The 25,487-nt window shown below is 41.7% G+C and overlaps 1 protein-coding gene across 1 annotated transcript in view; it reads left to right on the top strand.

Annotated features, from left to right (window-relative positions):
• MYO1E (myosin IE) overlaps positions 1–25,487 on the top strand; it is a 242,623-nt gene that overhangs the window by 116,569 nt on the left and 100,567 nt on the right. The window contains exons 4-5 of the mRNA XM_023228657.2: positions 3,259–3,353; positions 23,349–23,436. Of these exons, the coding sequence (XP_023084425.1) occupies positions 3,259–3,353; positions 23,349–23,436 (183 nt within the window). The remainder of the gene's footprint in view (positions 1–3,258; positions 3,354–23,348; positions 23,437–25,487) is intronic.

Genomic DNA, 25,487 nt, shown 5'->3' on the forward strand with positions numbered 1-25,487 from the left:
ACTCCATTTCCTTCCATTTTCCATCTTCTTGTCTTTCTTACAGTCCTCTACTTTCTCATTTCAAAGAGTCATTAAAGATTGTGCACTTGAGACCAGAAACCCAAAATGATGGTAACTGAGAGGGGTACTAAGGCCTAAGTTTTGGTGACACTCTCACCTAAGTGAGAACCTGACCTAAAGAGGGGAATTTTTAAACAAAATTATGAGATTCCATTGTTTTGGACTGATCTCATGCACTAGCATTTGGTCTGGTCTGACAGACCAGACCAAACCAACATGGAGTCACTCATGTTACATGTGACATAATCGAAACTTTAAAGAAACAGACCAGGAAATGCCAGCAGGGAGGAGGTCCCCTCTACTCTAACCCTTACAAAAAGTAACCTAAAATCTTTGTTCCCATCTTACAAACCCCACTATTCTGCTATGTCTCAATGATATTTGAGAGCAAGTAAGTGCATTTTTACAGTGGTGACAGAGTGACATCAGTGCCTAAGCTTTGGTCAGTATCTCAAAATTGAGAGGATGACCAAAAGAGGGAAATTGGACTGGGCGTGGTAGCTCATGCCTATAATCCCAGCAAATTGGGAGGCCAAGATGGGAGGATCGCTTGAGTCCAGGAGTTTAAGACCAGCCTGGGCAACATCATGAGACCCCGCCTCTATTTAAAAACAAAAAAACCAAGAGAGGGGAATTGTTAAATTAAGTTTAGCCTAAAGCTGCCTCCTTACATATTTTAAGTTCGGGCTAAAGATTTTTTTCTTTTTTCTTTTGAAACAAGGTCTCACTCTGTCACCCATGCTGAAGTGCAGTGCTGTGATCTTGGCTCACAGCAACCTCCACCTCCAGGACTCAAGCGATGCCCCCACCTCAGCTTCCCAAGCGAATAGCTGGGACTACAGGCGCACACCACCATGTCCAGCTACTTTTGTTTCTTTTTTGTAGAGAGGAGGTCTCACTATGTTGCCCAGGTTGATCTAGAACTGCTGGATTCAAGTGATCCTCTGGTCTTGCCCCAGAAGTGCTGGGATTACAGACATGAGCCGTCACACCCAGCCCTAAATGTTTCTCTGTACATGGTAAACTGTAGCCTAACCAGATGTATAAACAAACTATAACCTGCTCTTCTGCCAGTCACTGAGTTTTGGCCAATCAAAGGTGGCCAGCTATTCAAACTGTGTTCAAATAAGGCAAACTCCAAAGTAGTCTGTAACTAATCTGTCTCTTTCTGTACCTCACTTCCATTTTCTGTATATATATATACATATATATATATGTGTGTGTATATATATATATATATATATATTTTGTTTTGTTTTGAGACGGAGTCTCACTCTGTCACCAGGCTGGAGTGCAGTGGTGCAATCTCAGCTCACTGCAACCTCCACCTCCTGGGTTCAAGCAATTCTCCTGCCTCAGTCTCTTGAGTAGCTGGGATTACAGGCATGTGCCAGTACGCCTGGCTAATTTTTGTATTTTTAGTAGATACGGGGTTTTGCCACATTGGCCAGACTGGTTCTCGGACTCCTGACCTCAAGTGATCATCCCACCTCAGCATCCCAAAGAGATTACAGGCCTGAGGCAGGGCCGGCCCTCACTTCCATTTTCTGTATATCACTTTCCTTTTTCTGCCCAAAAATCTTATAGCATATGGCAGCACTGGAGGCTCTCTGAACCTATTCTTGTTCCAAGGCGGCCTTGTTCACGAATCATTCTTTTCTCAATTAAACTCTGTTAAAGTAAAATAATAGCTATAATAATCCTGCACAATCCTAGTGTATACTAGAAGTCCATTTAAAACCATATCCAGGTATCTGCTCCTGACCATAAGGTTAAGGCAGAGATCACATATTCTGGCTCCTGCATAGGGTTCTTTAGGTGATCAGTCCTAGGCATAGCTTGCAGCCCTCCCTGGGTAGTTCCCCTTATGAGCCCCCTGCCTACAACATGGGAAGAACACTGCGTATTGGATACAAAGCCCCCTCATCCTAACCCCTCCCCACCAAACTCTCATCTTCCAGAGCATGGCAGTGAGCAAGAACTTCTCAGCCAGGCCCCCTTTTCTATAGTAAGTCACTGTACAATAAAATGGATTGAGTAAATTAATCCAAAGATGGATTAAGTTAAGCTTCACCTTTGTATATCACTCTACCTTTTCAAATTGCTTTCCCATCCATCATTTATAGTGTGAGACTTGCAGCTTGAACGCTATTATTCCCATAATTATACCTCACTGCATCCTCCAGCTCCTGAACTCAAGCTATCCTCCCACCTCAGCCTCCCAAGTAGCTAGGACCGCAGATATGTGCTCCCACACCCAGCTAATTAAAAATTTTTTTGTGTGTGGAGACTAGACTCCAAGTCCTGGGGTTAAATGAGTCTTCTGCCTTAGCCTGCCAAGTAGCTTGGAGTGATCACAGGCTAGGAGTGTTTTTTCTCCACATATACCCAACAAAGTATTCTCTTTTTAGTAATTTTTGAGGTTGTGGTGAAGGTGGGCGTCAAGAAATTGAATAAAGCAGGGCTGAAGTCAGCCTGAGAATTTATTAAGCACGGAAAATGTATTTAGTTTGATATTTGTGCATAGCTAAGATATCCCATAGATGAAATCACAAACCCAGGAGAATATCTTAGTGTGGTAGGATTTTTTTTTCCAATAGAGATGAAACAAACTGGCCAAACTAGCTTATCCCTTTAAAGAACACACCTTCTTGCCCTCTTCTTATGGAAAGATTTAAGTATTTTTTTCTGATCCATAGATAATCTCACCTAATTCCTTCTGAGGCCCCAGAATCTATAACGTGGCCTCTTCGAAAAAATTACATAGGAATTTAGAATTCTGGTAGAAGTCAGAGCTAGGTGTTGGGCAGGCCTCTCCTAAGACCTGTTGCCCGAGTGTCTACAGAAACATTTAGAAATGGGCTGTCAACTGCAGAGGCATGTATGGGTGGAAGGGTGGGGTGTTGGAGTGTCTGAAGACGCTCCACATCCAGAAGGCTGAATCATGGATATGCCTACGGAGGACTCCTTCCAAATTCCATCTTAATTTTGCGAGGGTGTAACCTTGATGACCTAGGAAATTTTATGAATTCTTGTATCATGCAACCTTTAAGATGTAATTATAGGCGTTGGAACTATAGTGCACGATTCATTTCCAAATTCAGAAAAAGAAATTTAATGTGTTGCCTATCTGACCATGATTTTGTTTTTCTTGTTTAATTTTTATTATTTATGTATTATTATTTTTTGCTTTTCTAGGCACAGTATGAAAACCCACCACATATCTATGCCCTTGCTGATAGTGTGTACAGAAACATGATCATCGACAGAGAGAACCAGTGCGTCATCATCAGGTATGAAAAGTATCTTTATCTGTGGCCATGGAAGATATGAGACTATGCTGTGGTTATGTATTTCGGTCGATAAGCAGTGGTTTTGCAACAGCTACTGATGTCACGGCCTGGTTAATGTGTCTGAGTAACAAGCTGGTTAGCTGCTTTATCTTGGTTTATTTATAACTCTATATAATGGAGCTCCATACCATAAAACTTTTGAGCTCCCCTGGGGTTGCAGTAAGTATAATAAACATGTTTTCACTGTTCAGTCAGATGAAATCCTTTTGTCTAGGTCCCTATTTTTTCTTTGCCTTCATAATTTAGTAGTTCATGTTTGAGCATTTTTGGTGAATTTTGTCATTTGCGTTGAATTTGGGGGGAGATTACTGGTAATGGCTGGCATTAGGTGTCTGTAACCACCTTTCATAATCCCTCTAGCTGGACACACGGCTCTGAGTCCTGCCTGGTTTTAAGTCAAGTTTGTCCAACCTGCGGGCTGCAGGCCATGGGCCACATGCAGCCTAGGACAGCTTTCAGTGTGGACCAAAGCAAATTCGTAAACTTTCTTAAAACATTATGAGATTTTTTTGCAATTTTTTTTAAGCTCTTCAGCTATCATTTGTCGTAATGTATTTTATGTGTGGCCCAAGACAATTCTTCTTCTTCCCATGTGGCCCAGGGAAGCCAAAAGATTGGATACCCCTGTCTTAAGTGCTTTTAAAATTCTGCTTGCTTACAAAAATTAGCTGGGCATGATGGCACACGCCTCTAATCCCAGATACTGGGGAGGCTGAGGTGGGAGAATCGCTTGAGCCTGGGATGAGGAGGTTGCAGTGAGCTGAGATCGTGCCACTGCACTCCAGCGTGGGTGACAGAGCAAGACTCCGTCTCAAAAAATAATAATAAAATAAAATTCTGCTTACTGACTCCAGGTGGGGTAGCTCACCCCTGTAAGCCCCAGAGTTTGAGACCAGCCCGGGCAACATGGCAAAATCCCATCTCTACAAAAAAAATACAAAAATTAGCCAGGCATCTAGTGTCATTTGTCTGTAGTCCCAGCTACTGGGGAGGCTGAGGGGAGAGGATCACTTGAGCCAGGAAAGTCAAGGCTTCAGTGAGCAGAGATTGTGCCATTACATTCCACCCTAGGTAACAGAATTAGACCCTATCTCCAAAAAAAAAAAAGGGGGCTCATACCTGAGTGGAGGCCGAGATAGGCAGATCACTTGAAGTCAGGAGTTCAAGACCAGCCTGGGCAACAGGGGGAAACCCTGTCTCTACTAAAAATACAAAAATCAGCCAGGCATGGTGGTATATGCCTGTAGTCCCAGATACTCAGGAGGCTGAGGCAGGAGAATCACTTGAACCAGGAGGTGGAAGCTGCAGTGAGCCAAGCTCACGCCGCTGCAATACAGCCTGGGCAACAGAGTGAGACTCCATCTCAAGAAAAAAAAAGCTCTGCTTACTATTGTGAATATTTTCAAACACTAGAAAGTATAAGCATCCATATTCGCATCACCTAGAATTTGACAGTTCACAATTTTATCATACATATTTGTGTTCATCTTTTTTAGTTAATTTTTCTGAGGCATTTTTGAAAAAAAAATCTTTTATTATGGATAATTACAAATATACACAAAATGAGAAAGAATAGTAGAATGTGTCCCTGTATATCTGTGATCTATTTTGTACTGTTATCATTATATGGCCAATTCTGTTTTATTTGGTCCTCCCATTCTGTCCCACTTGATTACTTAAAGCAAATCTGGCAGGACATGGCAGTGGATTCATTTCCAAGGTCAAGAAAAGATTACATGTAATACTAGCACTAGGGGAAGCCAGGGGGCAGGAGGATCACTTGAGGCCAGGAATTGGAGACCAGCCTGGACAACACAGCAAAGCCTGTCTCCATAACAAATTTTTTTTTAATTAGCTGGGTGTGGTGGTGCACACCTGTAGTCCTAGCTACTAGGGAGGCTGAGGCAGGAAGATCACTTGAGCCCAGGAGTTTGAGGTTACAGTGAGCTATGCTTGAACCACTACACTCCAGCCAGGCGACAGAGACCCTATCTTTAAAAAAAAAAAAAAAAGCAAACCTAAAGATCCCCTTTATTTGTCAATAATTAGTATGTGCCTCTAAGAAATCATTCTTATCACACCTTAAACATGAAAAATTCTTTTATAGTATCTAATATTATCAGTATTCCAATTCCGTTGTTTTCCTATAATTTCTTTTTTATAGTTGGTGCGTTTTATTTAGGATCCAAACAAGGCCCATACACTGCACCTGGTTGCTATGTCTCTTACATCTCTCGGCTTTTAACAATTTTCCTTTCCCCTTTTTGTTTTCATGGGTTTGTTTAAAAAAAAAAAAAAAAAAAAGGTTGTTTGTCCTGTAGATCTCGCTATACAGTGTGGTATTGCCTAATTGTATCCTGTGATGTTGCTTAAGTATTCCACTGTCCCCTACATTTTCTGTAAATTAATAGTTAGATATAAAAATTTCATCAGAGGCCGGGTGCGGTGGCTGACAGCTGTAATCCCAGTACTTTGGGAGGCTGAGGCAGGCGGATCACGAGGTCAGGAGATCGAGACCATCCTGTCCAACATGGTGAAACCCCATCTCTACTAAAATACAAAAAATTAGCCGAGCGTGGCAGCACGTGCCTGTAGTCCCAGCTACTTGGGAGGCTGAGGCAGGGGAATCGCTTGAACCCAGGAGGCAGAGGTTTCAGTGAGCTGAGATTGCGCCACTGCACTCAAGCCTGGTGGCAGAGTGAGACTCTGTCTCAAAAACAAAACAAAACAAAAAAACTTGATCAGACTCAGATTCCTTTTTTGGCAAAAGAGACTTCATCAGTGATGCTGTGCACTTCGTGCCTGTTGCTCTCTCTTCGTGTGTCCAGATTGTCAGTGAACCCATCTGTTACAAATCATTGTTTAATTAGTGGTTGAAAAATCGTTGTTTTCTAGTTCTATTATTTTTCTGCATTTACTAGTTCTTTTGCTTGGTCACCTTCAAATAAAAACTATATGGGAAAGTTAGACAAAACCCTGGATTCATTGCCATTACTCACCTGTTTTCAAAACAATGAATTGTTGCCCTAGCGGTGTCCCAAGGTAATGTGTTTTATTTTCTGTATTATTCCAAACTAGTGGACTTTTAATATTGTACCTGTTTAACTACATTGCAGCTGTACTTTTCAAGGCTGGAATGATCCTATTGTTGAGCTGTGAGAGTCTTTTATCTTAACTCTTATGCCCTTTGGACATGACCCCAGTAGGTTCTGTTAGTTTCCTTCTTTAAGACCTTCTAGCTCATCTTGTATATTTGCTATGTAGAATCCCCTGTCTCTCCGGGAGCCTTGCTGCTTTTCTTTTCCTTTTCTTTTTGAGACCAAGTCTCATTCTGTCACCCAGGCTGGAGTGCAGTGGTGTGATCTCAGCTTACCACAACCTCTGCCTCCTGGGTTCAAGCAATTCTGCCTCGGCCTCCTGAATGGCTGGGATTATAGGCATGTACCACCATGCCTGGCTAATTCTTTTGCTCTTTTTCTTTTTTTTTTGAGACAGAGTCTCGCTCTGTCACCCAGGTTGGAGTGCAGTGGCGTGATCTTTCTTCATTGCAACCTCCACCTCCCAGGTTCAAGCAATTCTCCTGCTTCAGCCTCCTGAGTAGCTGGGATTACAGGTGCATGCCACCATACCCGGCTAATTTTTGTATTTTTCGTAGAAATGGGGTTTCCCCATGTTGGCCAGGCTGGTCTCAAACTCCTGACCCCAGGTAATCCACCTGCCTTAGCCTCCCATATTGCTGGGATTACAGGCGTGAGCCACTGCGCCCAGCCTCTTTTGCATTTTTAGTAGAGACAGGGTTTTACCATGCTGGCCAGGCTGCTCTTGAACTGCTAACCTCAAGTGATCTGCACACCTCAGTTTCCCGAAGTGCTGGGATTACAGGCACGAGCCACCGCACCCCGCTGGGCCTTGTTCATTTTAATGGGAAATGGCGTTAAGAGACCACTAAACTGGGCACCAAGAGTGCTCACTGCCCTGTGTTGTCAGTGCCTGTAGTTCTTTGAAAGGAAAAATCTAGGGAATATGAGCTTTTTAAGAGAAAAATGAAATTGAAAACGTAATTGTTTTCAATTAATTTTTAAGATTTCAGAGTTTTTATTTCTTTGATTTTAATTTTTGTATCCCATTTCTCTTATGCTGAAAAATCTTAGTTCCTGATTACATTAGCAATTATTTGCATTGCATTGTACTTTAGACAGAATAAGTTTGTTAATGCTTTTAAAGTAACAATACCAATATTAGTAGCAATACTGAATTGATTTTAAAATTTCTTTGTTATTTTTTGTCCAGATACCCAATATTTACAGTCAAAATACTGGGTTTCATAAAAGTCACTTAAAATAATCCTTTTCTATGTCAACCTGACCTATAGTTGGGTTCATTTATTTCATTTTCGATTTTAGTTGTTTAGTATTTTTAAATGTAATTTTGTTTTTATAATTATGCAAAACACTTACATGGTTTCAAAGTCAATACTGCGAAACATGAGCACTGAAGCATTTCAAGGTAAATATATATCTGAAGTATTTGGAGGCAAATATAGACTTCATGACATTTTACCCCTAAATATTTCCACATGCATATTTGAGAAATTGAAACATTTTCTTACTAATCCCAAGACTATTATCATAACTCAATAATTAGTAGTACATTTTCAACATCATCTGAAAACTACAAACTTCTCTAATAGTCGCAAATGTCCTCTTCTGCTGGTTTATGCAAATCAAGTAATGATGAATGCATTTGGTTATGAATCATAAATTTATTTTTATCCTACCACAGTTGCCCTATTACTACTATTTTTTTCATGACACTGACTTTTTGAAGAAACCAAAACTAGTTTTCCTACAGACATCATTTACATGTGTCTAATTGCTTCTTCCTGGTCTCACTATACTTATTCCTTTGATTGGATTGTCTACAAATTTAAGGTTATATCTAATGACTTGATTAGATGCAGATGCAAGTTAAATTTTATGAGGAGGAGCACCTGGGTCATGTTGAATTCGGTTGCTTAATAGGAAATGCTTCTGTTTGACACTAAGCGGAGGTCACCGGCTACTAGAGAGGCGGGAGGTGTTTTCCTAACTGGAATTTAATGAGGGTCCAGGAGGAGTTTTCTAATAGAGTTCTCTGCCATTTCTCCTTCCTCCCATTTTCCCTCTTTTGGGTGTGTGCCGTAACAAGCAGGATAGGAATGGTCTTGTTACATGAGCTTGCCAGTCTGGAGGCCCCCTCAGTCTTCTGCAGCCCATGTGTCTCCCTCCACCTGCCACTGCAAGGTCCTCCTTCACTGAAGCTGGATAATGCCCACTTCCAGATCCTTGTTTCCAGTTGTTCAGGTGGCAGAGATTTCAAGGAACCTGCTCCCAAGGGTTTCTGTTGCAGTGGCTGTGCTTTCATTTAGGAGATGTGCTTTAATTTAGGAGCTACCTGGAGTTGGACCAAACTTCATGTTAAGGGCACAGGACTCCAGTAGACTGCCCTCCCTGCAGACATCAGCTACATGTTCAGGGCTTCCCAGGCCACCCTTGTCAATTCACGGGTTCCCACTGCCCTCCCTCCCCACTCCGCAGGTTCAATAATTCACTAGAAAAACTCACAAAACTCAGAAAAGCCCCTACACTTAGGATTACAGTTTTATTCTGGCAAAAGGATACAAATTAGAGCCACACAAAAGAAGAGAGGCTGAGGGTGAGGTCTGGGAGGGTCCAGAGGTGGAGCTTCTGGTTTTCCTCTCCTTTTGGAGACATGGACGGCGCTACCTCCTACCGGTATGAGGTGTGACGATACTCACAGTATTGCCAACCGGAGAACATCACCTGAGCCTCTGGTGTTTGGGCTCAATAACGCACTGCCTGCCTGGTCCGCCTTCAGTTTCCAGCTGCTCTCGAAGGCTTGTGCAAATGCCTTTAGTTTCCAGTTGGAGGTCAGAATTGTGATGGTATGTCCCAAAGCCCCCAACATAAATCACATCATCAGACTGTCCTATGGTCAAAGCCCCCAAGCAAGCAAAAGCACTCCTCTTAGGTAGGACGCTCCAGGGACATAGACATCACCGCCCAGTCACTGAGGGCAAAGGCCTGAGCCCTTGAGTTCATTCTCTTCTGCACCAGGGCTGTGGTTTGTCTGCTTTGAGAAAGCAAATTGGAAACCTCTGGCATGCCGTCGTTCATGCTCATCTGACCCTGGGCAGCACATCTCACGCCTGTCTGGGCCTTGACTTTTTCACCTGCGAAGGAACTGAATGACCAGATGACCTTTGAGGTTGTTCTAGTTTTGGAACTCTTCCTTCCAAATAATGTTGGAGAGGAGGAAAGGCAGGGAAATCCTGTTCTGGGTGGAAAGGCCAAGTTTGTAGCCCCTGACACTGGATGGGGCAGGTGCTCCATCTGTTAGAGGCTGAGTTGAATGGTGCCTTTTTTTTTTTTTTTTTTTTTTTGAGACGGCGTCTCGCTCTGTCGCCCAGGCTGGAGTGCAGTGGCACAACTTCTGCTCACTGCAAGCTCTGCCTGCAGGGTTCACGCCATTCTCCTGCCTCAGCCTCCCGAGTAGCTGGGACTACAGGCGCCCGCCACCAAGCTCGGCTAATTTTTTTGTATTTTTAGTAGAGACGGGGTTTCACCCTGTTAGCCAGGATGGTCTCGATCTCCTGATTTCGTGATCCACCCGCCTCGGCCTCCCAAAGTGCTGAGATTACAGGCGTGAGCTACCACGCCCGGCAAATGGTGCCTTTTAAAATGCATTTGTGAGCAGAAAACAAACAAACAAAAAAAACCATTTTCCTGGAGGCTGGAAGAGAAGCCCGGTCCTCGTGCTAAGGGATTCTGGCATGGCTGGAAAGACTAGGAATCTTTAGTGTCATTTAATTAGGAAATAAAAAATGAAAGATGACCTAATTTCTATGGTGTTGTTTTAGACTTCCACCTCCCAATTTCCCTGGTGTGACTTTGTCTAAATGACACTTTAGATGGCATAATGCGACCCATAAAGGTGGTGTTTCCAGTTTCCTCTCAGTCTTACTCATGTTTTCTAATGCAGTGGATACGGTGACAGGATGGACTGGCGCCTGACCATTTCGAGACTAGAAATGAGTGTAACAAATTGGATTTTTTTTTTTTGAAACGAAGTCTTGCTCTGTTGCTGGGTCGGAGTGCAATGATGTGATCTCGGCTCACTGCAACCTCTGCCTCCTGGGTTCAAGCGATTTTCCTGCCTCAGCCTCCTGAGTTGCTGGGACTACAGGTGCCTGCCACCACACCCAACTAATTTTTTTTTTTTTTTGTAATTTTAGTAGAGACGGGGTTTCACCGTGTTGGCCAGGATGGCCTCGATTTCTTGACCTCGTGATCCGCCCGCCTCAGCCTTGCAAAGTGCTGGGATTACAGGTGTGAGCCACTGCGCCTGGCCACAAATTGGATTTTAAAAGAAATAAATCAAGGAAGGAGACACCCTGCTTTCTCAAGCACAGGGCTCCATGGAAGCCTAGGTCCGTCTACCAGCTTGATTTATCAAAACAGCTGGAGTTGAGCAGCCTTGGGTAGACTGAGCCACCAAGCAAACTCACAAGGAAGTATGAATCAGATCCCAATTCATTATTTCATAGGGAGAATTCTGCCTGTGGACAGCTGATTATGTGCCCTGGTATACAGTCCATGAAGGGAGCTAGATTACCACAAGAAGGCTGGATAGAGGGGTGAATTCTGAGCCAACAGATGATCATATTCACTAATATCGGCTCACAGCACTCACCTCTATCTGGAGACGTGAACGCATGAACTAAGGGTGTTGCTCTAGTCTGCAGAACAGTCCTTTTACTTGGAGAAAACATCTTATCTCTGCTGTTCACTTTCCTGTCCTGACTCTGCTGTAGGTCAACCCCCTTTTGTTAACCTACAGTCTCTCCTGCCAAGCCGTGACATCTATTAGGCTAACTTCTAGTCAGGAATAAACACCTGGGGTTGACCTTGGATATTTCTTATGCCTTCCTCCTCAGCCCACTGGCAGACAAATCAGGGAGAGTGGCTTCTATAGATGCCGATTATTATTATTATTTTTTTTTTTTTTTGAGGTGGAGCCTCAGGCTGGAGTGCAATAGTGTGATCTCGGCTCACTGCAACCTCCGTCCCCTGGGTTCAAGAGATTCTCCTGCCTCAGCCTCCCGAATAGCTGGGAATACAGGTGCCCACCACCACACCTGGCTAATTTTTTTGTATTTTTAGTAGAGACAGGGTTTCACCATGTTGGCCAGGCTGGTTTTGAGTTCCAGACCTCAAGTGATCTGCCTGCCTTGGCTGCCCAAAATGCTAGGATTACAGACCTGAGCCACTGCACCTGGCCTATAGATGCTAATTTTATCTACCATGCCTTGTGTTCACTAATATTTTTTGTTTATTATTATTTTTTTTTTTTGAGATGGAATCTCACTCTGTCACCCAGGCTGGAGTGCAGTGGCACACTCTTGGCTCACCACAACCTCTGCTTCCTGGGTTCAAGCGATTCTTCTGCCTCAGCCTTTTGAGTAGCTGGGATTACAGGGGTGTGCCATGACACCTGGCTTTTTTTTTTTTTTTTTTGTATCTTTAGTATAGATGGGGTTTCACTCTGTTGGCCAGGCTGGTCTTGAACCCCTGGCCTCAAGTGATCTGCCTGCCTCAGCCTCGCAAAGTGCTCTGATTACAGATTACCAAGTGCTCTGAGCCGCCATGCCTGGCCTAGGTTCACCAATTTAACTTTCTAGAGATAAGTATTTCTGATTCCTGAATTGCCTTACTGGTTCATCGGCTGTACAGATATGTAGGCTCCACCTCCAGAGATTCTGTTTCAACTGATCTGTGGTGGCCTTGGAGCATTAATATCTTTTTTCAAGCTCCCCCTGCTCACTCTGCTTAAAAGCCAGGGTTAAGGCTCTTGAAATCCTGATTTCGGTCACCACTTGCTGTTAGCACCGTCGGGCCCCACAAGATAGACTTCCTGACTGCCTGCCCTCTGCTGGTTGCTTTCATATAGGTTGTCTCTTTTAATCCTTACCACTGTGTTGGCATTGTTTTTTGAAACATCATCTAGAAAATGAGGCTTAAGAGAATTCCAAGATCCAAAACTAGTAGATGGCAAAGCCTCTATTTGGATTTAGCCCTGTCTGACTTCAAACCTTATGCACTTTCTTTATACCTATTAGCAGTGATGTCTTTCTAGGTCTCAAGTTTCCCGTATTTTAATGGAGATGTAATAGCTACCATGCACCATGGGACAGAGGTCAGGACAGGTTAGTTACCACTGGACTTGAGCTCCTAGGATTAAAGTCTCCCACTCTGTCCCCCGCAAATACAGGTGCCTTTTTATTTTTGTTTCTGCAACAGAATCTTGCTCTGTCACCTAGGCTGGACTACAGTGGCACAATTTCAACACACTGCAACCTCCGCCTCTCAGTGATCCTCCCACCTCAGCCTCCCGAGTAGCTGGGACTGCAGATGCACACCATAATGCCTGGCTAATTTTTAAATTTTTTGTAGAGATGGAGTCTCCTTTTGTTGCCCAGGCTGGACCCAGGTGCTTTTTAAAACTAACCCTTTGTACATTGTTGGCCGTGATGCTCTCTGCATACCCAGGAGGATGATGATTGGGCTTGTCATCAACTGGAGGATAAATGACACACAGACTGAGTTAATAGAAGAACATGAGCTTATTGACACATTAGTTTTGATTTCTTACCAAGAGGTAAAGATGCATTTATATACCAAATGGCCATACCTGGGCAATTTCTGTATTTTACCTGACTTGTTATCCAGTGGATATGTTTGGGGGCCAGAGCTCAGTCTTCCCCTTCTTTTCATGGTTCTCTATGGCCTATTTCTATATTATAGCAGGTCTCTGAGCAGAGAAATTATAGCATTGATGCCTGGTTCAAAAAGATAAGGCTACTGGTAGAAAAGAGATGGGATGTTGAGGGAATATGGAAATCTAGCGCAGCAGTGAGGGCCTGACCTGAATTAGAAAGGCAAAGAGGAAGCCACCATATGACTTTCAATAAACCTGTAAAGAAACAAAAGAATGGGCAAGTAGAGGTAGACTCTGGGCAGTGCCAACAGAAAAATGCAGCAGCAATAGCTACATTAGCATCATTAAGAATGATAGTGAGGCTGGGCACAGTGGCTCACTCCTGTAATCCCAGCAGGTGGGCAGATCACCTGAGGTCAGGAGTTCGAGACCAGCCTGGCCAATATGGTAAAAGCCCATCTCTACTAAAAATATAAAGATTAGCTGGGCGTGGTGGCAGGCGCCTGTAATCCCAGCTACTCGGAAAACTGAGGCAGGAGAATCAGTTGAACCCAGAAGGTGGAGGTTGCAGTGAGCCAAGATGGCACCACTGCACTCCAGCCTGGACAACAGAGCAAGACTCCATCTCAAAAAAGAAATTAATAATTAAAAAAAGGAATGATAGTGAGCCCCTGAAGGCTTGGTGGTTACCTGTGAGCCCAGTAAATGAGCCACCCATATCTGCTTAGCTCATTAGTCTGTTCTCCAAAATCCAGAATTTGGATTTGTGCATTAGAACCACATATGTGATACCTTTGGATGTCAGAGACATCTCTGCAAATCTGTTTAACAAAATGGTCATGATGTGGTAAAGGAAGAACTGGCAAGCTTTGTCTATGATCTATACCATCTCTACATCACCAGACAAGATGTTGGCAGTGTGGCCCTGTGGCCACACACTTCACATTTCTGAAGCCCTTGCCAACTGACCCATGGAGAATCACTGTGCCTTGGAGAACATGTATGTGGCATTTTTATGGCTGCCATCAAAAGTGAAATCTTACCACTTTTGGCCTAAATCAGCTCTTGCGCCTTAGGCTGTTTAAAAAATATGATGTCAATTGGAAAGCATCCAATTTGGTGCTGTTTCTACTTTTTTTATTTGAAATATCCTGACGCAGTTATTTTCTGGTCAGTAGACCATCTGTCCTAAATATATCCAGTACCAGTTTGCAAAGTCTTTGTCGGGTGCATCCTGCGTAGGAGCTAAATAAATACTTTTTTAAAGAATAAATAAAGACATGAGAGATATTTTGAAGGTACATCAGTGGGATTTGCTGACTGATTGAGTAAGAGAATTTTCATACAGGAAAAGGAGATAGTAGTCATCACGAGCTGAGATTTCTGACTCGTGTGCTTCAACATATATTTTAGATTTGAAATACGGCATTTTTGCAGTAGTAAAGATAAAAGGGAAAAATTCCCAGTACCTTTAATATTTGGCTCTTGGGTATCCTGTGCTCTTTGCCGTGGCACCATCAGGAGTCTCCGGATTCTCAAGCTATCTTCCTGCCTTTGATGTATTTCAGGAACCTTTTATTATTAGCATGGGGACTCTTCAGGGCTCTCCTGAGTTGCCGTGGGTCCACCCAATTTCTTGTTTATCCCAGCAGCACCGGCCTTTGAGCTCGCCATCCCCCTGGCCTGGCTTTGGGAGGCCCTGTCAGCCCATACCTCTAACTATGATAGGGTTGCCTGGGGCTGCCGCTGGCTGTAAATTTGAAGAGCAAGGGCCCAGACTGACCCTCTTCCCCAAGCCTTCAGCAAATCTTACATTCTAGTCTGGTAGCTAAAATTCCTTTATCATCAGTTAAGGAGTGCTATTCAGGAGGGCTGCCTAATTAATATATTACCCATAATCATAACAGCAACTCTTTTTGAGTACTTCCTTTGCGTCCTTTTAATTATATCATTTTTCATCTTTACGTCAGCCTGGCAAACTAGGTATTGCTATCCCCCACTTTTGCAGATCAAGAAACTGAGTCTCAAAGAGGTAATGAAACTGTTAAAATCTTGCATTTGAAATGTGACGAAGTTCTGCTCCCAGCCAGGGCGGTCTTTATACTTTTCTCTGCTGCTTTGAGCCAGCAGGTGTTAGATTAACTGGTTAATAATCCATTACCACTTTCAGTCATGAGGTGCAGTGGAAAGATCTGTGGGGTGAGTCATAGGGTAGATTCTATTCTTTCTGTCTAAGGCGTGTGACCCACGCAAGCCTCAGTTACTTCATCTATAAAATGGGAATTCATACCTTAAAGGAATGTTAAGAAAGTGTAATGAGGAAATATACATGGAAAAAAATTTTTAACTCAAAGAGTGATGTAAAAGATCTACTAGTAACATTAAAAGGAATTTCAGAGCTGGGAAGTAGCTGAGCTGGGACTCAAACTTGGTCTTTATACTCAGCATTGGGTTCTTCTGACTGCATCAGGCTGGGCCAAGATGAGCATTGCCATGAGGCCATCCATGTTCTTGGCAGACTAGGTGAAAATTTTGTTTGCTTGACAACACCAGTTAACTAGATATTTGTCTGGGGTTGGGAAGAAATAACAGCTGTTGGTCTTATTCACACTTTCCTCAATCTGTTAAAGAATGAATTTGTCTTATTTACCCAGTGGTTTCAGCATGGCTGTTTGTTTTTGTCTCTTATACCATTAGCCATGGCATGTATTTGAGAATTCATTTTTTAGTGAAATTCTAAAGTTGGACAGAGGACCCCTCTCTCCATAGCCCTGGAACCTCCCAGATGTGCTTCACCTCCGACTTGTTTCTGTTCCAGATCTAGTAGCGCTGCCAGGAAGGGGAGTCTGTGAATTGAGTCATTGGAGAAGGCTGTCCAGGACCTTCTTTGATGTGGTTTCTCATTCTCGCAGAATTATTTTGTCTTGTGATCACAGTGATGTAGGCTATTTATTATTTGTTAGTTTCAACTCTGTGTGAGATAATAAATGTTGGCAGAAGGCTTGCTTAAATGGGTGTGTATCAGTAAAGACTCAGGAGTAGCTAAAAGTTTGCTAATACTATAAACTGTGCTATTCATGGGATTACTTTGGGAAACCTTGTGGATTTTGATTGACTAGTCTACCCATATGAGAATCTTCAAGGTTTACCTTGGTCTGAGCAGTAGAGTTCGGGCCCCCGACACAGACTCTCTTACCTCCTTTTCTAGCTCTGCCACTCACTAGCTGAGTGTCCTTTAGCAAGTTGTCTACCTTTTCTCACTTCAAATAATGGAGATAATAAAAGCACCTTCCTCACAGGGCTCTTATGCAGACCAAGTGATTGATACATGTAAAGCACATGTAACAAGTCTCTGACATGCCTGATACACACAATGAACATATCCTACCTACAATTATCATAGCCACAATATTTCAGTGTGTTCCTTTCAAGCCTCCTTTGGAATTTATGTTATTTCTCATTGTCTGGACTATATTTCAATAGATGAACAACTGTGTTCATCTTTTATAACTCTAGAATTACCAAAATTGGTTTTTAAAAAACTATTCCTTTATTTTTCATCCTTGGGTTATACCTTTTGAAATAAGAGTTGTGTTCAATACTATATATCTCTATATTTGAAAAAAAAAAATAAAGCAGGGTCTAATTCCATTAATGACTCCTGGTCACCTGTATGATGGCTGCCAAATGGTGACAATCTATTTCCATCATTCCTTCTACATTTATTAGTTGGTATTCCACTGTGAGGAAGATCTTTCCCTTCTCTCCTATTTATTGATTGACTCGTTTACTTTCTTATGGCAGTATGGAATTATGGCTTCCTATTTTATTCAAAGGATCATAATCCATTATTATCATTACTTACTTTGATTTGGTCATGGGAACCCCTTCCAGCTGGCTCTTCTATGCTTGACATGTCCACACCAGTCACTGTACATTTCCTTACCTTTTGGCACAGTTATATGTTTCACACCCAGCTTGAATTTTCCCTGCTGCAGCCCCGGCATTGGCCATTTCCCCGAGCAGCCCTGGTTCCTTTTATTGAAGAATGGTATTCAGAGACCAGCATCGGGTGCTTCATGTGTTTAGTGACACTGGTGTGCCATTGCTTTGAGGCCCTCTTAGTGAACAATGCTAAGAAATATGTTTATTTATCGATTCTCCGTTGACGGGTATTTGCATTATTTTCACTATAGCTATTTTATTTTCATTGTATTTATTTTTAAGGTTTTAATTTTGGGCAAGTGATTCTGGTTTCGTATTTACAGAAGTCAGATAGTGGTTCACTTTTACATTAATAAATTGTGTCAATTTTGAAAAACTAAATAATGTATCAGTTGTTCTATATAGGTAAAGGCAAATTCATCAGTATGCTGCCTTGAGAAAATGCAAGTCTAGAGTCTGTATAAAATGTAGCACGAAATGGCACAGGCCAGAACCCTTGGTGCATCCCCAAACCTGAACCCAAGGTCACTGTCTTGGATCTCTGCACTGCCTTCCAGCTCCACTCCCAGCTTCCCATCTCACAATCAAGCCCTATCATTTATTTATTTGTTTATTTTATTTTATTTTTTTTTAAGAGACAGGATCTCACTTTGTTACTTTGTTACCCAGACTGGAGTGCAGTAGTTCAACAATAGCTCACTGCAGTCTCAACCTCCCGGACCCAAATGATCCTCCCACCTCAGCCTCCCAAGTAACTAAAAACAGAGGAGCACACTACCACACCCACCTAATTATTTTTAATTGTTTTTATTTAAAAATTTGTATTTTTATTTATCTATTTATTTTTGAGATGGAGTGTTGTTCTGTCACCCAGGCTGGAGTGCAGTAGTGCAGTCTCAGCTCACTGCAGCCTCTGCCCCCCAGGTTCAAGTGATTCTCCTGCCTCGGACCTCTTGAGCAGCTGGGGCTATAGGCGTGTGCCACCACTAATTTTTTTGTATTTTTAGTAGAAACAGGGTTTCACCATGTTGGCCAGGCTGCTCTTGAACTCCTGACCTCAGGTGATCCACCCGCCTTGGCCTCCCAAAGTGCTGGGCGTGAGCCACTTCACCTAGCCAATTGTTTTTATTTTTATTTGTTTTATTATTATTATTGTTTCTTTTGTGTTTTTTGGTTTTGTTTTTGTTCTTTTTAAGAAACGAGATCTTGCTGTTTGCTAAGGCTGGTTCTCCAACTCCCTTGGCCCCCCAAATTATTGAGATTACAGGTGTGAGAGCCACTGTCTCCTCAAGTCCTGCTTACCCATGATTCCCTTCACATGTACCCCACAGAATTTTTGCCTCTTATGTATGGCTCAGGCTTCATCCCAACCCCTATCATGTGTACACAGAAGTACACATACACACACACAGCCCACCTGGCTAATTTGATTGTCCTTGTTGAGATGTAAATAGTTGTGACTTTGTTTAGGAATCTTCTCATCAGGGATAGCTGCCACCCACAAATCCCTAAAAACCATACCCCCATCTCCACTGTGTTATTAATAGCCTTTGTATACTTGAGTTCCCTGTGAGACAGTGAGTGACTTCTTCTCTGACAGGAGCCACATCTCATTCTAGCCTTCGCCTTAACACACTGGGGCAGAGGGGAGTGTTAGACAATGCATGTTGGGCAAACAAAAGTGGCATCATTTTTGTTTTAAGTGTCTGTCCTTTTTAAACCACAAACAAAAAGTTGGAAAAGTGACATTTCAATTACATTGATTCAGCCAGTTACAAGGGAACACCAGTTCCTGTGGTACAGAAACAACCAGGAGAGAGATTTTGAGATCAGAAATGGGGGATGGGAGTGCATTGGTGAGTCTTCCAACAGTGATAACAGCTGACCCTACTTATTTTATGGAATATCTCAAAAAATAAAAATAAAAAAGAACAGCCGGGGGCGGTGGCTCACGACTCTAATCCCAGCGCTTTGGGAGGCTGAGGCGGGCTGATCACAAAGTCAGGAGATCAAGACCATCCTGGCTAATACGGTGAAATGCCATCTCTACTAAAAATACAAAAAGTTAGCCGGGCATGGTAGTGGGTGCCTGTAGTCCCAGCTACTTGGGAGGCTGAGGCAGGAGAATGGCGTGAACCTGGGAGGTGGAGCTTGCAATGAGCTGAGATCGTGCCACTGCACTCCAGCCTGGGTGACAGAGCAAGACTCCTTCTCAAAATAAATAAATAAATAAATAAATAAAAAGAAAAAAAGAAAAAGGAACTGAAATATTTTTACATTTGCTGAATAAGTTGAAGTGAATAGAAAATATTATTGACTTTTAAGTGAGGAATAACCTTTCTCAGAAAAGTAATTATGGTCCTCGAATTATACCATTGTAAATGACTTTTTTTCCGCAGAACATTCTTTCCATTTCATTGATATTTTACCATATGTTTCCATTTCTATAGTTAGTACACAGACCCACAGACACACACAGACACACTCTCTACAATACTTCCTATTTGAATTAATATTTCCTATAAAGTCTGTTATGACTTTGATTTAAAATTGCTTGACTTATTCCCAGCTGGCTATACAAGAACTAGGGAGTTTGTTAGAAATTCCTATTCCTAGACCCTGTCCCTGGAGACTGGGATCCAGCAGGTCAGAAGACGGGCCCAGACATGGGCAATTAAAAAGTGCTCTGACGATTCTGATAGACTGCCAGATGTGGGAACTACTGGCATATTTTCCTAGTTTCTAGAGTATTTGTGTGTGTGTGCATGTCCATTTTAGAAGTCCATTAAATTAGGAAGAGCTGCCTGGAAGCATAAACAAAGCAAGTTGCCCTACAACAACTGCTGTGAGATGTAAAGTAAATAATTTGGGATATATTATTTTGTCTGACACCTTCACTTTCTTTTAACTTGGGTTTTAGTCCCCAGGAAGAAACAGCATTTTCTCATCCCAAATAGGCCAGTATAATTATGGTTGTATATACTGGAAGTTTCAAGTCATTCTGTAACATTCCATTATGGTACCATATTTTGACCAAATCAGCAGCCTCTGATCAATAAAAATTCTTCTTAAGTGTCTGTAAATTGAAACCAAGTAATGAAAATTCCGATCAATGTTTAGTGAGAACTAATTATTTTAAGTCTTCTGGAAAAGATCACAGTTACTGAGAATGCAGATACCCTATTTTTGAAAATGGTATACTTATTTTAATGTATGAAAAGAGCTACTTTCCATTATTATTACTTTCTTTTGTTTCCAGCAAAAGAGACAAAATATTTCATATCTGAATACAGTATTAACCAAAGACACAGTGGGGGGATTATTAGGATTACTGTACTTTTATTTTATAATTCTTTTTTAAATTTAATAAATTCCACTTTATAAATATGATTTTATATTCTGATTCTAATAGGGTTTGCTCGCACTCGCTCTCTCTCTCTTTTCCAGCTTCTTCTAACGAAGCTTAAATGTGACAGTGTAAACTTAAGGAAAATATACATACTCATGGTGATATATAGGAAGTTGTATAATAATATAATGAAATTGATCAGTGGTGATTATCATTGTGAGGTGTGATCCCTCCCTTTTTCTCTGGAAAAGCTGTTTTAAAAAATCTGAAGGACACAAATTTCAAAAAAATCTTTGAAAACAATTTTTTTTTTTTTTTTTTGTGAGACAGAATTTCACTCTTGTTGCCCAGGATGGAGTACAATGGCGCAATCTTGGCTCACTGCAACCTCTGCCTCCTGGGTTCAAGAAATTCTCCTGCCTTAGCCTCCTGAGTAGCTGGGCTTACAGGCACCTGCCACCACGCCCAGCTAATTTTTGTATTTTTAGTAGAGACGGGGATTCACCATGTTGGCCAGGCTGGTCTCGAACTCCTGACCTCAAGTGATCTGTCCACCTTGGCCTCCCAAAGTGCTGGGATTACACGCATGAGACACTGCACCTGGCCTAAAAATCTAAAAAAAAAAAAAAAAATTAAGCGTTATGAGAAAGCACATCAAAAGAAAAAAGAGCCAGGTGCCGCGGCTCACGCCTGTAATCCGAGCAGTTTGGGAGGCCAAGGCAGGCAGATCACCTGGGGTAAGGAGTTTGGTACCAGCCTGGCTAACATGGTGAAACCCTGTCTCTACTAAAAATTTAAAAATTAGCTAGGCGTGGGGTGCGCACCTATAATCCCAGATACTTGGAGGCTGGGACAAGAGAATCATTTGAACCTGGGAGGTGGAGATCTCAATGAGCCGAGATTGTGCACTGCACTCCAGCCTGGGCAACAAAGTGAGACTCCATTTCAAAAAAACACAAAAAACCATTCCTATACCAGCCTCCTAGCAAGTCAGGAATATTTCTTTTTCCTTGTGGATTTGTTTTTGTCCATACTTTATTTTCACATAGTTGTAAACTTGTTATAAATATAGTTTATAGGTATTTCACATTACCACTTAACTTTAGCTGCATTATCTTTATGTTGCTACATAGTCTTTGTAAGTATTTCAAATGACTGCAATATTATATTGGGTGGTTGTACCATTGTAATCTTGAGCTTTCCAATATTCTTGAATGTTTACATTGTTTACAACTTGTAAAATGGAGTTTCATTGTTGCCAAAATGTGTAATTTCAATCAGAGAGTGCATGTATTGACCCTGGATCTAGTAAATACATCATCTGAGTATGTCAACCATTTGAAATATAATTTCCCCACGGAGTTGAATTTGCCAGACCTACTTACTGACTGTGAGTAAGCATGTCCTCTGGAAGCAGTATGACAGCTTGTCCCAGGCTTGTTGGTTTTCTGCTTGCTACTGTAGCTTATGAAATTTCAGTTTGGTTTTCTTATTCATGTGACCATGAAGCCAGGAGCATAGCACTAGCATGGTGAGTGAATTGCATAGATGGGTTCAGACTTTTGAAGGTCATGAGCTCTGAACAGAGGATGGTTCCCACCTCCCCATAATTTCTTTAAAACCATATTATTAGTTCAGGGAAATTCAGTGAAGTTCTGAGTTTTGCTATATGGCCAGCTCAATTCTTTGTTCATTTGTTTTGTTTTGCCTTGAAATGTAAAATTATTTCAAATTTCAGTTTCCTTTTGGGAATGGGAGAGTCGCCTTGCTTGGTTTTTCCCTAAGCAAATGTTTTGTCTTTTATTGGGTAACTCAGCAACTGATAACAATTGATTTGGGCTGGATATTCACAGAACATTTGCCGTGCACCCTAACATTTTTTATTGCAAAGAGCAAACAAAAATACTGTCCTGTGAACTTGTAACAGCCTGAATTTTTCATACTAACTCCCATCATCATTTTATATGACATGGGGTTCTCTAACTCTATCCTGGTAACACAAAGGGTACCAACAGAAAGGTGAAAAATCTGACTGACTTAAGCATGTTTTGAATTGAGGTCATTATCAGTTCAGGGGGATTTTGAAGGAAGAATGGGGATTTTGAAGAGCAGACTACATATTATTAACAAAAGGCTCTCCCTGTGCAGGAAGGCTACCCAGCGGAAGGTGGCCTTTGTTACTCAGGATGTGTAACATTGCTTCAAGGTTTAATTTTAGAACTTCTAAAATAAGGAAGCTTGCATCAGTTCAAGGCACATGGTTTGAAACCTCAGAGTGCCCACTTTTTCTTTTCTTTTTTTAAATTACAAAAATAGCATATGCATTACAAAATGTTTGAAAACTAATAAATTAAAACAAGTTTCTCATAGTCTCTGCCTTGACTAAAGCCTTTGTTAACATTTTGTGGTAGTTCTAGTCTTTTTTTCTTCGGTACTTTAGAAAAAAAATTGTAATCATGTTTTATATATAACTTGAATGACTTATTTCACTTAACATCATTTCATATGCTTGTTTCCTGTGTTTACAGTCTTCATGTCAGTTGTAATTTATGCAGAATTCCACCCTTGTGATACTCCATAATTTTCCTAATCATATACTCCATTATTGGGCATGTAAAATGCTTAATGGTCAGTGGTGTGCGCAGTGGTAATTATCCACACCATGTTAATCCGACTCACATGGGCGACGTAATCCTGCTGTAACTTGCCTTTCTCTACTGGTATTGCACTTAAAAAAAAAAAAAAGATTCTTTTCTGCCTGTTTTGTCTTTGTCTTTGTCTGTTTTGTGTGATGGAGGGGGGACAAGGAAGGGAGCTGGTTGTAATCCACTTCTCAGGTGGGCACTTTGTCTGTTTTTCTTTAGTGGTGAAAGTGGTGCTGGAAAAACAGTGGCTGCCAAATATATCATGAGCTACATCTCCAGAGTGTCTGGAGGAGGCCCCAAAGTCCAGGTGAGTGGGCAGTGGCCCCTTATGATACCTTATGCTATGGGAAATGTAAGAGGCTCCATTTGCTGTTAGAAAAGAATTTTTCTTCCACAGAAAAGACACTGGTTCTTCTATAACTGTGAAACTTGAAATCTGGAATGGAAAGGAATAGCTTGCGCGTGCATGTGTGTGTGTGTGTGTGTGTGTGTGTATATATATATATATTTTTTTTTTTTTTTTGAGACAGAGCCTTGCTCTGTTGCCCAGGCTGGAGTGGTGCAGTGGCGCGATCTCACCTCCCCACAACCTCTGCCTCCCGGGTTCAAGCGATTCTCCTGCCTCAGCCTCCTGAGTAGCTGGACTTACAGGTGTGCCCCACCACGCCCAGCTAATTTTTGTATTTTTAGTAGAGATGGGGTTTCACTATGTTGACCAGTCTGGTTTCGAACTCCTGACCTCATGATCTGCCCACCTCAGACTCCCAAAGTGCTGGGATTAAGGAATAGCATATTTTAAGGTAGAAGTGCCTAATATATAACGAACTCCTACAAATCAGTAAAAAGTTCAGCAACCCAAAAGGAAAATAAACAAAGGACATGAAAGACAACTCATAGAAAAGGAAAGATAAATTACTCACAAAACATGAAAGTATGTTCACCATCATGATAACAAGAAAAATGCAAATTAAAACTACATTAGAAAACTATTTTTTGCCTATCAGATTGGCCAAAATCTTACCATGTTTTAAACACTTGATTGATAGGAAGTAGGGATGCAGTTTTTCTCATACATTGCTGGTAGGAGATGAACTAGTACATTTTAATGAAGGACATTTCAGCAAAATCTATTAAACTTACACATATTTGCCATTCAATGCAGCAGTTCTGAAAATAATCTATTCTTTAGAGATACTGAAATGTATACACAATAATATATGTATAAAGTTATTTCTGGCGATTTTGGTAATGCAAAAGACTGGAAATAACTTAAGTGTTCATCACTAGGCAACTGGTGAAATAATTTGTGGTTCATTATATAATAGAACATTATACACCAATAAAAATGAGGCTTCATGTACTGATAGACAATGGTCTCTAACATATATCATTAATTACAAAAGGCAAGGTTCAGAACATTGTGTGTAATAAATGCTGCCATTTGAGGGATCAAAAGAGAGTGTATATTTCTGTTTGTTTGGATATGTGTCACATATCCCTCGAAGTATACACAAGAAACTGTCAACAACAGTTGTCTTGAGGGAGGGCAGCTGGGGGATTGGGAGAAGGGCCTACCCTTCCTGTATACCCTTTAGAAACTTGCATGGTTTGAACTATGTGAACCAGTTACCAATTCAAGAAAGTTATAAAGATTTTAAAGGAATAGACAGAGAAAGGGGAAAAAGAGAAGGAAAAAAGAGAGATTAAAGAGTGTAAAGGAAATGTTAGGAAAGAAAAGATCCAGAGAATGAGGATACTCAAGAGGTGAAAATTAAAATCAGAATTGGCAGGAATGAGTAGAGCCTGCTCCCCAGAGCCATGGAAGATGGTGATGGAGAGCTGAGGTCCGCAAGGGGCAGCCCAAGCTTGGCACTCATCACCACTATGCACCACTGGTGACAGAATTCATTCCAAAGATTAGTTTTTTAAATCAGAATTATTTAATGTTATTGCCATGGTCGGCTGTAGACTTTTAAAAGACACACAAAATTCTCTTTATTGTGGTTCTTCCTTTTTTTTTTTTTTTTTTTTTTTTTTTGAGATGGGGTCTCACTCTGTCACCCAGGCTGAAGTGCAGTGGCGCGATCTCAGCTCACTGCAGCCTCCTGCTCCTGGGCTTATGCAGTCCTTCCACCTCAGCCTCCCAAGTAGCTGGGACCACAGGTGTGTACCACCATGCCTGGCTAATTTTTTTTATTTTTGGTAGGGACAGGGTTTCACCACGTTGCCCAGGCTGGTCTCAAACCCCTGAGCTAAAGCGGTCCACCCACCTGGGCCTCCCAAAGTGCTGGGATTACAGGCTTAAGCCACCATGTCTGGCCCCTATCTATTAATTAAATAGTGTTCTGTCATGTACTG

Source organism: Piliocolobus tephrosceles, chromosome 6, assembly GCF_002776525.5.
Source record: "Piliocolobus tephrosceles isolate RC106 chromosome 6, ASM277652v3, whole genome shotgun sequence".
In the NCBI taxonomy this organism is placed as follows: Eukaryota; Metazoa; Chordata; class Mammalia; order Primates; family Cercopithecidae; genus Piliocolobus; species Piliocolobus tephrosceles.